Source organism: Polyodon spathula, chromosome 13 (genome assembly GCF_017654505.1).
Source record: "Polyodon spathula isolate WHYD16114869_AA chromosome 13, ASM1765450v1, whole genome shotgun sequence".
In the NCBI taxonomy this organism is placed as follows: domain Eukaryota; kingdom Metazoa; phylum Chordata; class Actinopteri; order Acipenseriformes; family Polyodontidae; genus Polyodon; species Polyodon spathula.
This window is the reverse complement of record NC_054546.1, coordinates 13,863,959-13,877,269: the sequence shown is the minus strand read 5'-3', so window position 1 is coordinate 13,877,269 and position 13,311 is coordinate 13,863,959. Positions and strand designations below refer to the sequence as shown.

At 35.7% G+C, this 13,311-nt stretch overlaps 1 protein-coding gene across 2 annotated transcripts in view; it reads left to right on the top strand.

The window, feature by feature from the left end:
• The first annotated feature begins 1,545 nt into the window (after nt 1-1,545).
• Nucleotides 1,546-13,311, top strand: part of LOC121325229 (protocadherin-15-like) — a 170,628-nt gene continuing 158,862 nt past the window's right edge. For both annotated transcript variants that reach the window (XM_041267608.1, XM_041267607.1), the window contains exon 1: nt 1,546-1,654. In XM_041267608.1, the coding sequence (XP_041123542.1) occupies nt 1,561-1,654 (94 nt within the window). In that variant the 5' untranslated portion in view covers nt 1,546-1,560. The remainder of the gene's footprint in view (nt 1,655-13,311) is intronic.

The following is a 13,311-nucleotide window of genomic DNA, read 5'->3' as shown; positions in this document are numbered from 1 at the left end:
GCAGAGAAGTCTGATTATCTAAAAGTCTTGACTTTGTCAGTGATGATATTAAGGAGTTATTCACAACCAATGGCAAGTTTTCCATGGGCGACCCTATTGATGAGTCATGCAGACCACATTGTCATTTTATGAATTTCTGCTGCCTTTTACACTGGTGCCATGTCAACAGAATTGTCTGCATCCAATTAACCTGACATATGTACTCTATGTGTGAAAGTGTATGGGCAGTGAACTGTAGGATAGGTTGAAGATAAAATATGAAGACCAATTTAGTGTTGTATAGCAGCAAATATGTTGATAATAGGAATGTTAGTAACAGTGAAATACCTCTAATACATCCCATGCCTTTAAGCATACATTCTATTGAATGTTTATGCTGTACAGAAAACATAATTTGGTAAGGGGATGTATGTATGATTTTCAATTCATATGAAAATAATATAAGTCTCCTTTCTTTCTGATATTGTTCTAAATCTAGGTCAGTTGGATTCAGAATATAAATAATTGAACCAAAAACGTTATTCTTGTCTTGGATGTAAGTTTTTTGTGTGTTAACCCTGTATTCCTAAAACCAGTAGCTTAAAAAAACAATAAAAGTCGACATGTTCGAGATGTTCTAATGCAATGCCACACTTAGAAAAAGATAAAGTGCTGATGGAAGTTCTATTCATTTTCAAGATAGGTGCTCTTAGGTCTAAACGTTTATGCTGTTAATTAGACCCTATCTTCCTTTGTTTTATAAAATAAAATAAAAAAAAACTTAAGCAAATTGTTTTTAAAATTTACACGAAGCTGTGTGTCATTATAAATCATTAATATTTCTGCTGTCAGATGTCTGGGCAGAAGTCAAATTTGTGTGTGTGTGTGTGTGTGTGTGTGTGTGTGTGTATGTATATATATATATATATATATATATATATATATATATATATATATATATATATATATATATATATATATATATATATTAAAGGAGAATCTGACAAATGTATGACATGCTGCTTTTAATTAATATAAAGCAAAAGCCATTTTATGAAGCCTTGTAAGATATATGGATTGTGCTACCACCTCTTCATTAAGAGCTTCACAGGACTGACCTGAAGTTCGCTATTACGAGCAGAGCCTCTGACATTCTTTATAGTCTCATTAGCAGCAGAACAGCAACATGATGACGTGGAAGATTGTTAGTGATTTATTTATAATCATTATTTCAATCTTTATAATCATTATAACAAAAGAATCAGAACTCCTTTGCTGGTTGTACTGAAGAGCTTTTAGAGACTGGAATAGAAGTATTAAAGGGGGTGGTAACTAACACAATTATGTCATACATATTCCATTTTGGTTCTCAATATGTGCAGTTTTGATAGAAATACATGTTACAGACAAAACATATTTATTATTTTGAAACACAGCTGTATATTTATATGCTTCGGCAGTAGACACTACTTCTTAAGCAATACTCACTGGGTGGAATATATTATATTTGACTAATAAATGCAAAGTGTCATGCTCCGCTGTATTTCTTCCAGGTGGGCACTCAGTAAAGCTTGACGGAAAATGCGAGAGAGGTCGTGGCTCTTCAAATGGCTGGGAATAGGGATAGGCATCTTTTCTTTCATCACCAACAGCTCGTCGCAAGATAGCACAGAAGGTATGGTACTTTTCCGGATTACTTCAAGATCTATAGAAATGTAAAGATTATAAAAAATATATAATTTGTGTTGATTTTGTATGTTTTTTTGGGTTTTTTTTTTTTTGTATGTTATAGAATGCCACTTTTTCCAGCATTAGATAATGTTAACAAGGGGGACAATTCATTGACCTTGAAGGAAAACAAGTGTGGGGTTAATATAGGGTTAATTTAGACCAGCCACTACTGGGAATATTATAATTGGCATAATATAAAATGTGTGTTCACTGAATGTGTTTGCACATAATGCTATGGATAAAATGAGCTTTGAGAAAAGCAGATGTATAGAAGGCACATTTGGCCTTTACTCTAAGTATTGTCTTCTAGTGACTTAGAATTTATTATGCAAGTTGAAGTTGACAGATGTCCTTGTATTCATTGCAGCTGGTGCATTTAGCAAAACCTCACTGTAATTTTTACACATATAAATAAAACATAAGGGTACAGTGTAAATGTATACGCATAAAGCCAATTGTAGCCTAACGGTGAAGTCCATTACCATATGTAATGTACATCATAACTTTAAAAACACCCATAAGATAAAACTTTTAAGAACCATAAAAACTTTATTTTTTACCATACAAAAAAAAATTCCACAGTACTATAACTTTACGCACTGTCGCTGTGTAAAAGAAAAGAAAGTTAAGCTGGATTAAAAATTCTACAAAGTGTCTTTAGCAATAGGTCCATAATCAGACCACTCTTACAGATGCATTTTTCAAAATGGAACTGCAAATTACAGAGTTTATATGCTGGATAAATTTGGGCTTGACAGAAAATTATAGCTTTTACAATACGCAATGCGAGGCATACTGACCAGCATAGCAATATAAAAGGAGCATCCCTCTAAAAGTTAAGAAAACGAAATACTGTATACAACAAATGTACCATATTTGATAAATTCTAACCCTACTGTGAATCATGTTTTCTTTCTTTTAGATGATTTTCTTGATTCACATGGTATGTAAAAGATCAGATAACTATACGACATATTCCTTTCACCTGTTACAGTGTCATTGTTCTTATAGCATTGTGTTGCATAGCTGATATAACTAAGAGGTGGACCTTGTATGCTAGTCTTTGTGTCTGTGATAGACTGTCCTTTTTTTAGAAAAAATAATGACTTGATTTTATTCAGAATGTTTGGTTTACTAGAGCATTCTGTACTTTAGGTTAGTGTCGTCAAGAGTACAGATGCCGTTGCGCATGAATGAAGTGAAAATTAATTTACTGCAGTTCAGTTTTAGAGCACTTAACCTATATTTTTATATTTTCCGTTTAGCATCTTTTAATTAATTTTAGCTCCATGGGCACCAAGGTGAGTGCATATGGTAAACAAAATCCTATGAAAAAGGGAAAGGAGGATTGGAATGTGGAGGATGCAATAAGCTTGGCCAGTTGTCTTGAAATATGGATGCATTTTTGATAAATAGGTATGTCAGAGCAAGTAAGCACTTTGTTAGGAAAACACACAGTATATTTGCTGTAGGTACAGAAGATGAAAAGCTGTGTTGCAAAGATTTTTGACAATGATGTCTGATTAAATAACAAATTATCATTTAATCTAATTTAGATATTCTAAAAAGTCACACATAGAACAAAAGTTACAATACCATTTATAGTTCTCTGTATTGAATGTACTTTCATTTGTTTTATACATTCAGTACTGTGCCACCATGGGCAGCCAGAACTGCACTGATTTATAATCTATACAGCGTTTAAATAGTCCTGGAAGTATACATTATTATTGCTCGATGACCACTGCCTCCAAGAATGTAGGGAAGGGAAGGAAACTTGTGGGAAAAGTCTTTTCACCAGAATAGCCCCTATAGTTTCTAGAGACTGTTCCATGTGAAACATCAGCACTTGGCCAGTCTTGGATCAGCACAGAAAGCACCTTACAACCAAGCTCTTCGTCCCAGCCCTCTATTACAGTCAGTCAGATCTACGGTGTTGTCAATCCTGACTGAAACTGACTTGCAATTGTGAGATGTACTTTTTATACAGTACAGAAAATATGTTGGGCGTGCTCAGCAAATCATTATTTTGTCTAGGGAGGGAATGTGTTTTACAATTTCTTTGTTTTTTTTTTAAATTGGTAAACCTCTGCTTTTTGTCATGGTTTTCATTTCTGTATTTGGATGACTTGTTGGGCCAAACTATTACGTTTCTTTTTCATTTTGGTTTGTTTATGTCATCTGGAAACATAGATCCTTCTAATGCATGTGTCATCCTTTTGATTTTTATTGGTGATATACAGCTTCTCCATAATTGCACTGCAGCCCGGGGTACCAACATATGTCTGATGTTAACCATATGACGAATTGGTCATAGGAGGCCTGGGTGGATCAGAGTCAAGTTGTGCTGCATTCTCATCATGCTTCCTCACTGCTCAATAATTAGATTCTGTGCAGTAAACATCTTCAGGTGATACCTAGGAGCTAGAACATGCTACAAAGGTGAATAGCACCAAAAATGCTGATTTAATTAAATAAATTAATTTATATGTTTCTTGGAAAAATTCTAAAATACCTCAGGGAGAGTTAAACACTTAACTATTGTGCTTACAGAAAACAGCACACCTTGAATTTAAATGTGGAAGACTGATGCTGGCAGCCAAAATTCATCAGTGTTCCATGCCTCATGTTAATTCAGTCATTGAAGTATGCAGTGCTGATTGGAGTACGGCAGTTTGGATTGAGTTTTTTCAGGTATTAAAAAAGTGAAGACAATTTATTGCGTCTAAATTCACTTCTTGTGCAGCAGGTATTTGTCCTGGTGTTGAGTGTGAGGCTCAGATGGTGTCCAAATGTAATACTTTACCTCATAATACCCGGATTTACTGTGTTGGCAAGATTAACTAGCATAATTGAAGCTGCAGAGTACATAAACTTTGTCCTTGGTTTTAAAACATGTAAGGCGCAAGAATCTATTACAGAATGTACCGTATCTCCGATGAACTCTGCTTTAGTCTAGACAATCAACAAACAATTACACACGTAGATGTACAATTGAAGGACTGTATCTACTTAGTGATCTGTACTGTATAACTTGACATGCAGCTATCAAAGGGGTAAAGACCAGCATTCTCATCCAGGCTGCACAGTCCAGGTTCACACTAGATGTTCTTGATTGTCTTATGCCATAATTCCATCTGCACCATAAAACCAGTCTGTCAAACTCAGTCTCATTTTGTTCCCACTATTAAACTGTGGCAGCTGTTGGTTCCCTCTGTAGACTACAGTCCAATCTGCAACCTGACATTACAGAAAAGTCAAAAATCACTTGCATGTAGAATTTTGTGTGTTGTTGCTATTAATTAATGTACCAACCTAAAATGTTCAGCCAACATATTTTTTTTCTCCTGTAAGAGATTTAAAATCAGCCACTTGTGTCCAGTGCATTGGGTGCTCATTAGGTAGCTTCCACTAGAGATTGAGTTCTGCCCGTCCGTAGTCTTAACTGGGGCTTCCAGACTCACAGTTGAAGTTTGATCTTGATCTGCTCCTGATGGAAATAAACAAGTCTGACTTCAAATCACTTTCAAGTCATTCTCAGTGAGAGATAGAAATGTGACATTAAACACAAACTGATATAGTGTCTGTGGGTTTGTTAAATTGCTGTTTGACAAAACATTATACCCTAAGAAAAGACAGCAATTTGTGAACCTCCTGCAGTTTCGGTCATGGAATGTGTCTCCATCTTCACTGTATATGTTATAACTTGCTGAAGGGTTTATAACTTGGCTTTTATATCTTGCTTTTATAACTGTGGAGCGTTAGTGTAGTGAAGAGCAATTCACAGAAGCGCAATCAAGAAGAAAATGTTTTATTGACAACATGTTTTGGTGTGGTTTTGTTTTGGATTAGATCATTAGTTTAAAAGTACCTGCGGTCTTCACACTGAACCCTTAATTCTTCATTCAGAGGTATATAAACTGCCTTACTGCATTCAATTGCGTGTTCTGAAAGTCATCTGTGAGTTCTCTAGTTTATTACTTGAAAAACATTAAGCAAGTCTATGGATGATGATTGATTTTTCTCAATTAGAGCTACAATGGTTTATTGCTTTCTTCACTACATTTAGTGCCCAATTTTCTTACTTTTGCTCCAGTTCAAAGTTTTCCCCATACCAAAAATAAAAATAAATAACTCTGAATGCCTGTCACTGTATGATGTTTTCTACTGTAAACTTGACTAAGAAATTTCTTAAGCTATACTTATTTTTAGTATAATGTACTACTGGATATTTTGATGAAACAATGTTTATAGTGAATACACAAATGATTCAGACAGTTACCCAAAATAACTAAACTTTCCATCTTAAGCTCTGTTATTCCACAATAAGTGTTACTGTCTTTCGCTTTGGTACTGTGATATATAATAATTTCTTGGCCATGATAACTAATACACCTCTTAATAGTGCCTTTAAAAATAGCTTCAATTACTGCTTTCTGAATAGTGTTAGCTGGGACTGTTCTGTATATCTGATAAACCTAGAAACCTACAGGTTTTCTGTATTGGTTGGCACAGGTAGAAAATCTGGATCTGAAAAGTACATTTTAAAACACATATATAAGAACATACAGTAAAGACCATCGGGGCTTGTTCTATCACAACATGTGCCCTTATTAGTGTGATCTAATCACCCATACCCCTCAAGATCTGTTCTAAGTTTTCCTGCTTTCACAGTAACTGAAACAATTAGAAAATTAATTTTACCAGAGATACTACAGTAGATTAAAAGCTAAAAGATGGTCATTATTGTATCACTGTTTTTAAAAGATAATTGATAACCTGGCTAGAAAAAGAAATTTGCAATTAGTTTGGCTACTTTTACAATGTACATGTTTCTGGGTTTCAGGGTGCCTGTGCCAGCCTCTTGTTTTAAGTTATTTTCAGTGATCTCAAGCTACATCTGTTGCTTATATAATCAGCAGCATATTTCACAGAAATAGATAACAGCTAACACCAAGGAAATATACATTTGCAGTATTGTTTTATCAATACATTTTACTATTTATACCACATTCATAAAATATGTTTTTAGAAACAAATAACAATGCTGACATGCTGCAAGTCTATGTTGATTGTTAAGGCTGACCTACCCTGTAGGCAGTAACTGTTTTATTTATTTTTTGTTCATGTACTTTAAACCGTAACTAGAAAAACCCAAGTAATCTGAGGGAATCTACTAATTAACACAACATAGTCTGATAAACCTGTGATGAAACAAAGCTGCTTTGTAGGAGATCCACTTAACACTGCACAGAAAATAAATTTTATTTACTGCTTTATTGAAGTTGACTGAGTGTTGACTATTTTCACATACAGCTTGGGAAGCTTCTAAATATATCTATTGTTTATGAATCATAACGCTGGAACATTTTATTTATATAATTGTATTTCATTTCTTCATAAAAATGTAAAATAATAAAAAAAAAAATGGGCTCAGATAGTTAGCATTTGCATCCATTATTTCTTTAAAATAATTAGATACCATCTGACTTGCTTGGCATAATTGTCTAGCGCTGATTGGTTTTCTGCTAATAATATTTGCATCCCAATCACGTTCTATCAGGGCACCAGCATCTTGATTAAAGAGGCGGATAATCTCAATTTGGAGAATGCAATTCAACACAAATTACAGAGATACAAATTTAAATGTTTAGATTGCCCACAGAGTGACCATTGATGTGGAAAACCTGGGTTGATTTTCATAATACTTATTTAACAACTGAAAAGTTCTTATTTTTTTCCTCCAAAGACAAAGGTATTCATTACGGCTAGATTTGTGTTACACAGCACTGCAGTAGCATATGTTATTTAATGGGCTTTAGTAGAATACACTTAAGGAACGGAATTGGCCCAATTGATGAAAGTTAATTAACAAAAAACATAATCTTACCTCCACGATCTTTATATAAATATTTACTGCTTTCTGTCTAGACTTATCTTTTTGCATTATAGGTGTACACAAGTCAGTAGTTTGGGACCAGTAATCTTGAAGCTGTGTCTGCAAGGGCAGCAAGATTTTAATATATACATACAAACAGGCACCAAACAAACACCCAAATAAGTAACATGTCATGATTTATGCAAATAGCAGTGAAGTTAATGAGATGTTTTAAAAAGCTGTTAGAGTGGCATGCAATATAACCACAAGGAAGACACGCACAACCTTGTACAGCATGTGCTTCTCAACTTTTCTGAAGACAGTAGGGCATACAAAATACACAATGCTGTATAGAAATACAACATAACTGTACAACTTTAAGCTACTTTTTTATGTAAACTACCCTACACAATATATGTATTTGTGAAGAAAAGTACTTCTCTCAGTTCTCACTAGATGTCAACATCCAGCAACATGGCATCTTCTAGTGGCCACAACCCGTGTTTCTGTCCCATTAGCTGGGAAATAAGTAACTGTTGTTATTTTCTCAATAGGTTTGAATCAGAGGTTGTAATCAAACAAGTTATGTGTAATTTGTAAACCTGCTAAAAGTGCAATTAAAGGGTTCAACGTTTTCATTACTGATACATTTCTAATTTTGAAATGTCATAATGTGGCAGTTGTTAAGAATTGTTTCTAATATACCTCATCTAAAGACCTGAATAATACAGTTAAATACTCCATTACAATTTTCTCTTCTGGTTTTTACCTTTTTTAATGGAGGTTAAAGTTGTTCCTTTCTAACCAATGCTTTAAAATGTAGCTTCCTACCTTTTATTATCTTTATTAATAGCATAGCCAGGCCTTTTATTGTGCTGAGATTGTTTTGGTTCATTGCTGTTTTTTTTTTTTTTTTTTTTTTTAAATCTGACTTCATGATATGCAAATATAACTTTATAGATTTAACTTCAACATCTCATTGCCTTTGCTCCAAATCACATAGTCTGAATGCAGCTTGATAATTGTAATGAGTTTCAACTTAAGCACACAGAGTGCTTGTGTCAGCAAACAGCAATAATGTTTCATCTAAAGCGTTGTCTTTAAAATATCTCCATACTGTATTCCAAACTATAAACTCCAAGGTATAAAATACTGTACAATAAAAAAGGGGAGTGATAAAACTGGTAGTGCAAATAAATAAAATAGAGCCGGTAATTCGAGGGATTTTAAATCCTTGGTTAGTACTCATTTAACACTTATCCAAATGAGATGAAAAGAAACAGCGATAATTTGGGCCAGGATCGTGTAGTGGTAAATGAAACTTCAATAGCTGCCTGTTGTGCAGGTTGCATCAAGTTTCAGTGTAACGTTAGAGACACTTCATTATCATAAATGCTCACATGAGAATGCCTAACAAGAACCATTCGTAATACAGCTCTTCCATTTACACTGCAGGTGTGCTCCATGAGTTACACTTTGAGGAACTTTTCAGCAGGCTGTAACACATTTTCACGCCAGGATAATCTACACTAATCTCCAGGACATGGGTTACTCTTGTATTCTGTTGTTTATACTGTGCTGTACTCATGCCTGTGTATTTACAGATTTCCTGGAACACTAACACAGTGCTTGAGAGTCAAGTTTATTCTGTTATGTCATCCATAACTATTAAACACGCAGTAGTGCTACATTTAGAAATACTTAAAGGTACTTAATAGATCTTTAGGTAATGACGTTTAGAAAGACTACTTCTAAAATTATTCTATTATGTGCAGGACCTCAAACAGCAAACCACAGGGTTTGGACAAAACATTAGAAACATCGGTCAAAACAGTCTCAGTATGGGGCCACCATGGGCAACCACGAATGCATAAATGGTTACTATTATTTAAGCAGAACTGGATACTATTATTTAAACATGGGTAAAATAACATGGGAATACTGCAATAAGAAGGGTTACACAAAAACTTGACTCTCTGTGGTGTAAATACACTGTGCTATCCCTGAAATGATTAATTGCTGGGGCAAATGGCACACAGACAAGAATTCTGTCATAACAAGATGCCACAGCCCCTTGATGTAAGTTCAGTTTCAATTGCAATGCTGTAGATCTGAAAGACTGATAACAAGATATAGGTTGACAGGTGCTTCCATAGCTAAGATTCTCTTGGTAATTCTGAAAAACATATTTTCAACCCAACATCCCTGAGTCGGTAATCATTGAGGAATGGTCATAAGTCCCTCCAGAACAATTAAAATGCCTGGCAGAGTCACGTCAAAGCAGAGTTGTCTTGGCAACTCACAATGTCTTACATGCTTTTGACAGTGTTAAGTAGTCTATATATCTTTTATTTTGAAGTAGATATGAGGAATGTTGTGCAGGCTGACATTTATTATATTTCCTTATGCCGAGAGCTTTTTTTGTATTTCTCAAATGCTTTATTATATTCATTTAGTATCCTTATTTGCCAAGATGTGTTTTTAATTCAGCCAATATCAGCCAATGTAATAAAACAAATTTTAAGTCACAAGAGGTGATTTTTTTTTTCCCCATTTAGCACATTAGGAGTGATACTTCCTTAGGGAAGTAGAATGAAAGGTTCCTGATACAAAAATTCACTAGGGAGTTTTTTTTGTTAATTGAGCGTACTTATACAGTATACAGAAGGCAAATCTCCCTGCTGATTTAAAATAAACAAATAAATAAAATACAAAAGGCTAACATCTCAGTGTGAATGTGTCCACTTCAAACATGCCTTGCGCCTTAAGAAAATGTTACTCAGGTTATGCCAGGCACCCAGAGCAAACATGAACTGGGGATCATTACCCCCACCTCCCAGTGATGAATCATGAGGTCCGTTGTGCATTTTATACAATGTTGTTAATAATGTCCACTGAGATTAAAAGCTAAGGAAGCAGTCTTATTCAGGCCAGGCACTATTGTTCCTAATTACAGTTGTATTTGTTGCTCTAATTGGAAAGCATAATCTCAACATAGGTGTGAAATAAAGCAAGACTGAGCTCACAAACCCAAAGATCCCAAAGGTACTCGCAGATTCATTAATTCTTACATCATGTCCCTAACAACATAGTCATTGTCATACATCAGCTTTCAATGCAGAGTACTGAAGGACAGGCTTTTAATAAATGACAGTTTCAATTCCTAAGAAAAATAACACTATTTACTTTTCTATTGTGTTTACGATCTGTTTCTCCCGACAGAGGTTTCCACTCTGCACTATTGTTAAATACTGTATTATATTTACATTCATTGTGATATTTTGTGACTTTCCATGGCTTCTTGCACTGATTATATATACAGACATTTGGCTATGCTTTCAACAAAACACTGATGTCAAAAAGCTTCACATTAACAATTTGGGAGGTTTAATGAGTTGGTCCTTGCTTGTACTGCTACTGTAATATAAAATGTGTTTGTTTGACAATGACTATAACTAAAGATTATATAGTATCCTGCAGACATGTTTGTTGTACATCATATTTTAACCCTGGCCTCCAGAGGGAAGAAAGTTAGAATATTAACTGTGCTCAGAACAATGTTTTAGTAGTTCGGGACAAACACCAACCACAAAATGTTTTAGTACAAATATGTATTGAGGAGAATGCAGAGTATGCAATTTTACAAATAAGTACTGTATGATATATATCACATTAATTTGGCATCAAACCTAACTTGGTTTGAGGGCTTGCTGCCTGGCTGTCTGGACGAGGTAGAGACCCCTATAGACAAAACCTAAAATAGTTTTTTAAAAAGGTGGAGATGGGGAGGTGGTGGGTTGCGATGAAATCGAAACATGAATGAGAGTTAAGTGAAGATGGTATTTACATTGCTAACAATCTTAATTAGTTAATGTGTAAATTGAATGATTCAATTTAGTGATGCAGAGATTAGTGTCTGACCCTCCTCCTGAACTTTAGTTATAAACTTCATTTCAGTAGTTTGGGACAAACACCAAAAACAAAATGTTTTAGTATAAATATTTATTGAGGAGAATGCGGAGTATGCAATTTCACAGAGGTATGTTAAATATACACATTCATTTGGCATCAAACCTAACTTGGTTTGAGGGCTCGCTGCCTGGCCGAGGTGGAGACCCCCAAAAAGAACTAACTGGTCTCAATGCCGCAAGTAGTACTGGATGTAGCCCACTTGAAGGTTTATCCAACCTTTAACAAGGATCGTCAGTGTGAAGGTGCCCATTTTTGAGAAATAAACCTCTGGGAATCCATGGCTAGTCTGATTGCCCTTCCTCCGGGCAGGCTACTAACACTTAAGAGCACATTTTAGTAAAAACATTTTTAAGCTCTGTAATATTTGTTCTAATGTAAACTTGGTAAGCACTGGAGTACCAACGACCTGACTGTTTGATGAGGGAGTCTGGAACTCCATGGTGAAAAGCTGAAGAAGCTGCTCCGATTGTGAAGGAATGACCGGAGAACTGCTCGGCTGCAAATCCGGACCTGGAAAGAATCTGACAAAGGTGAAAGAGGAACCAATGGTGGGGGACGATTGTTCCGTTTTCGTTAATAAACAGCGGGTCTGAGAGTGATGCGGTCTGAGAAAGACAGAGATGGAGATAAGAGAGAAGGGAGTCGGAGGGGCTAACATGGAAGTTTAATTTAAACAGATAGATTATGGAACCCTTTCCTTCCTGGTCAGTTTTACTTCTTTTGAGCAGGAAGGAAAGGGTATCAGATGAGGTGATTGATAGATAGGAGATACAGGGGTGAATTTGGGTATTGAATTTATTTCAGTGTGATGTAAACTCTGAGCACCTAAAGAACCCAAAAAAGGCTAAAAGAAAAAGGGCTTCTAAGGTTTTATCTAAAAGCTGGGAGGAGTAGCCGGAGTGGATGAATGACATGCACTGGGAGAGTATGTTGACGGTGATAGGTAGGCGAGCAGGGAAGAAGGAGATTCTGATCGTTGAAGCCCTTTCAGGATTAGTAAAATTTGTGAGCTGCTGAATGTAGAGCTGGGGGCGCCAAAATACATTTGTGAAAAAACTGGATGCCAGAAAATGTAACTTTGATGGAGAAAACGCTTGTAGCTCTATTCTTAAGGGACATTCAAGGGAATGTTGAATGCAATGTTAACATTTTTAAAGCAATTCCAGGATGACCAGTACGTTTGCAGTGAGCGGGGAGCGATGCTGAGAAGAGTTATTTCTTGAGCCTGCAGAACCAGGGAATGCAACGGGTGGTTCACAGAAATGTCAGGTCTGAAAAGAGAGGAATCTGAGTTGGCAAGAGGTCGGCTTCGGGAGCTAATGTTCTGAACCTCTGCATTTGGAAATGAGAAAGAGAATCGGCGATTACATTCAGGTGGTCCGGGAATGTGTTGAACTCTGAGAATGAACTGATGAGTAAGAGATGACCAGGTGATCCTTCTAAATATTCTCATTATATGATGGGGGGATGAACGACCTTTGTTAATGATTTGGTCTGTAGCTGAATTTTCTGAGTGGAGAAGAATGGATTTTTGGGCAGAGGAAGACCCCCCAAAAGGAATGCATCCCGTACAATGGAGAGGACTGAACGGGTATAGGAATGATGCTGAATTCTTTGGTCCATGGAGCAGAAAACCATTTTCCCTTTTAGTATCCTCCAAAGCCGAGAGAGGGAGCTGTGAACAGTTGAATGTCTTCATGCAGCAGGAGACAGTCGTCGTAAGAGAATGTAATGCCGTTCCGTTCTTTTAG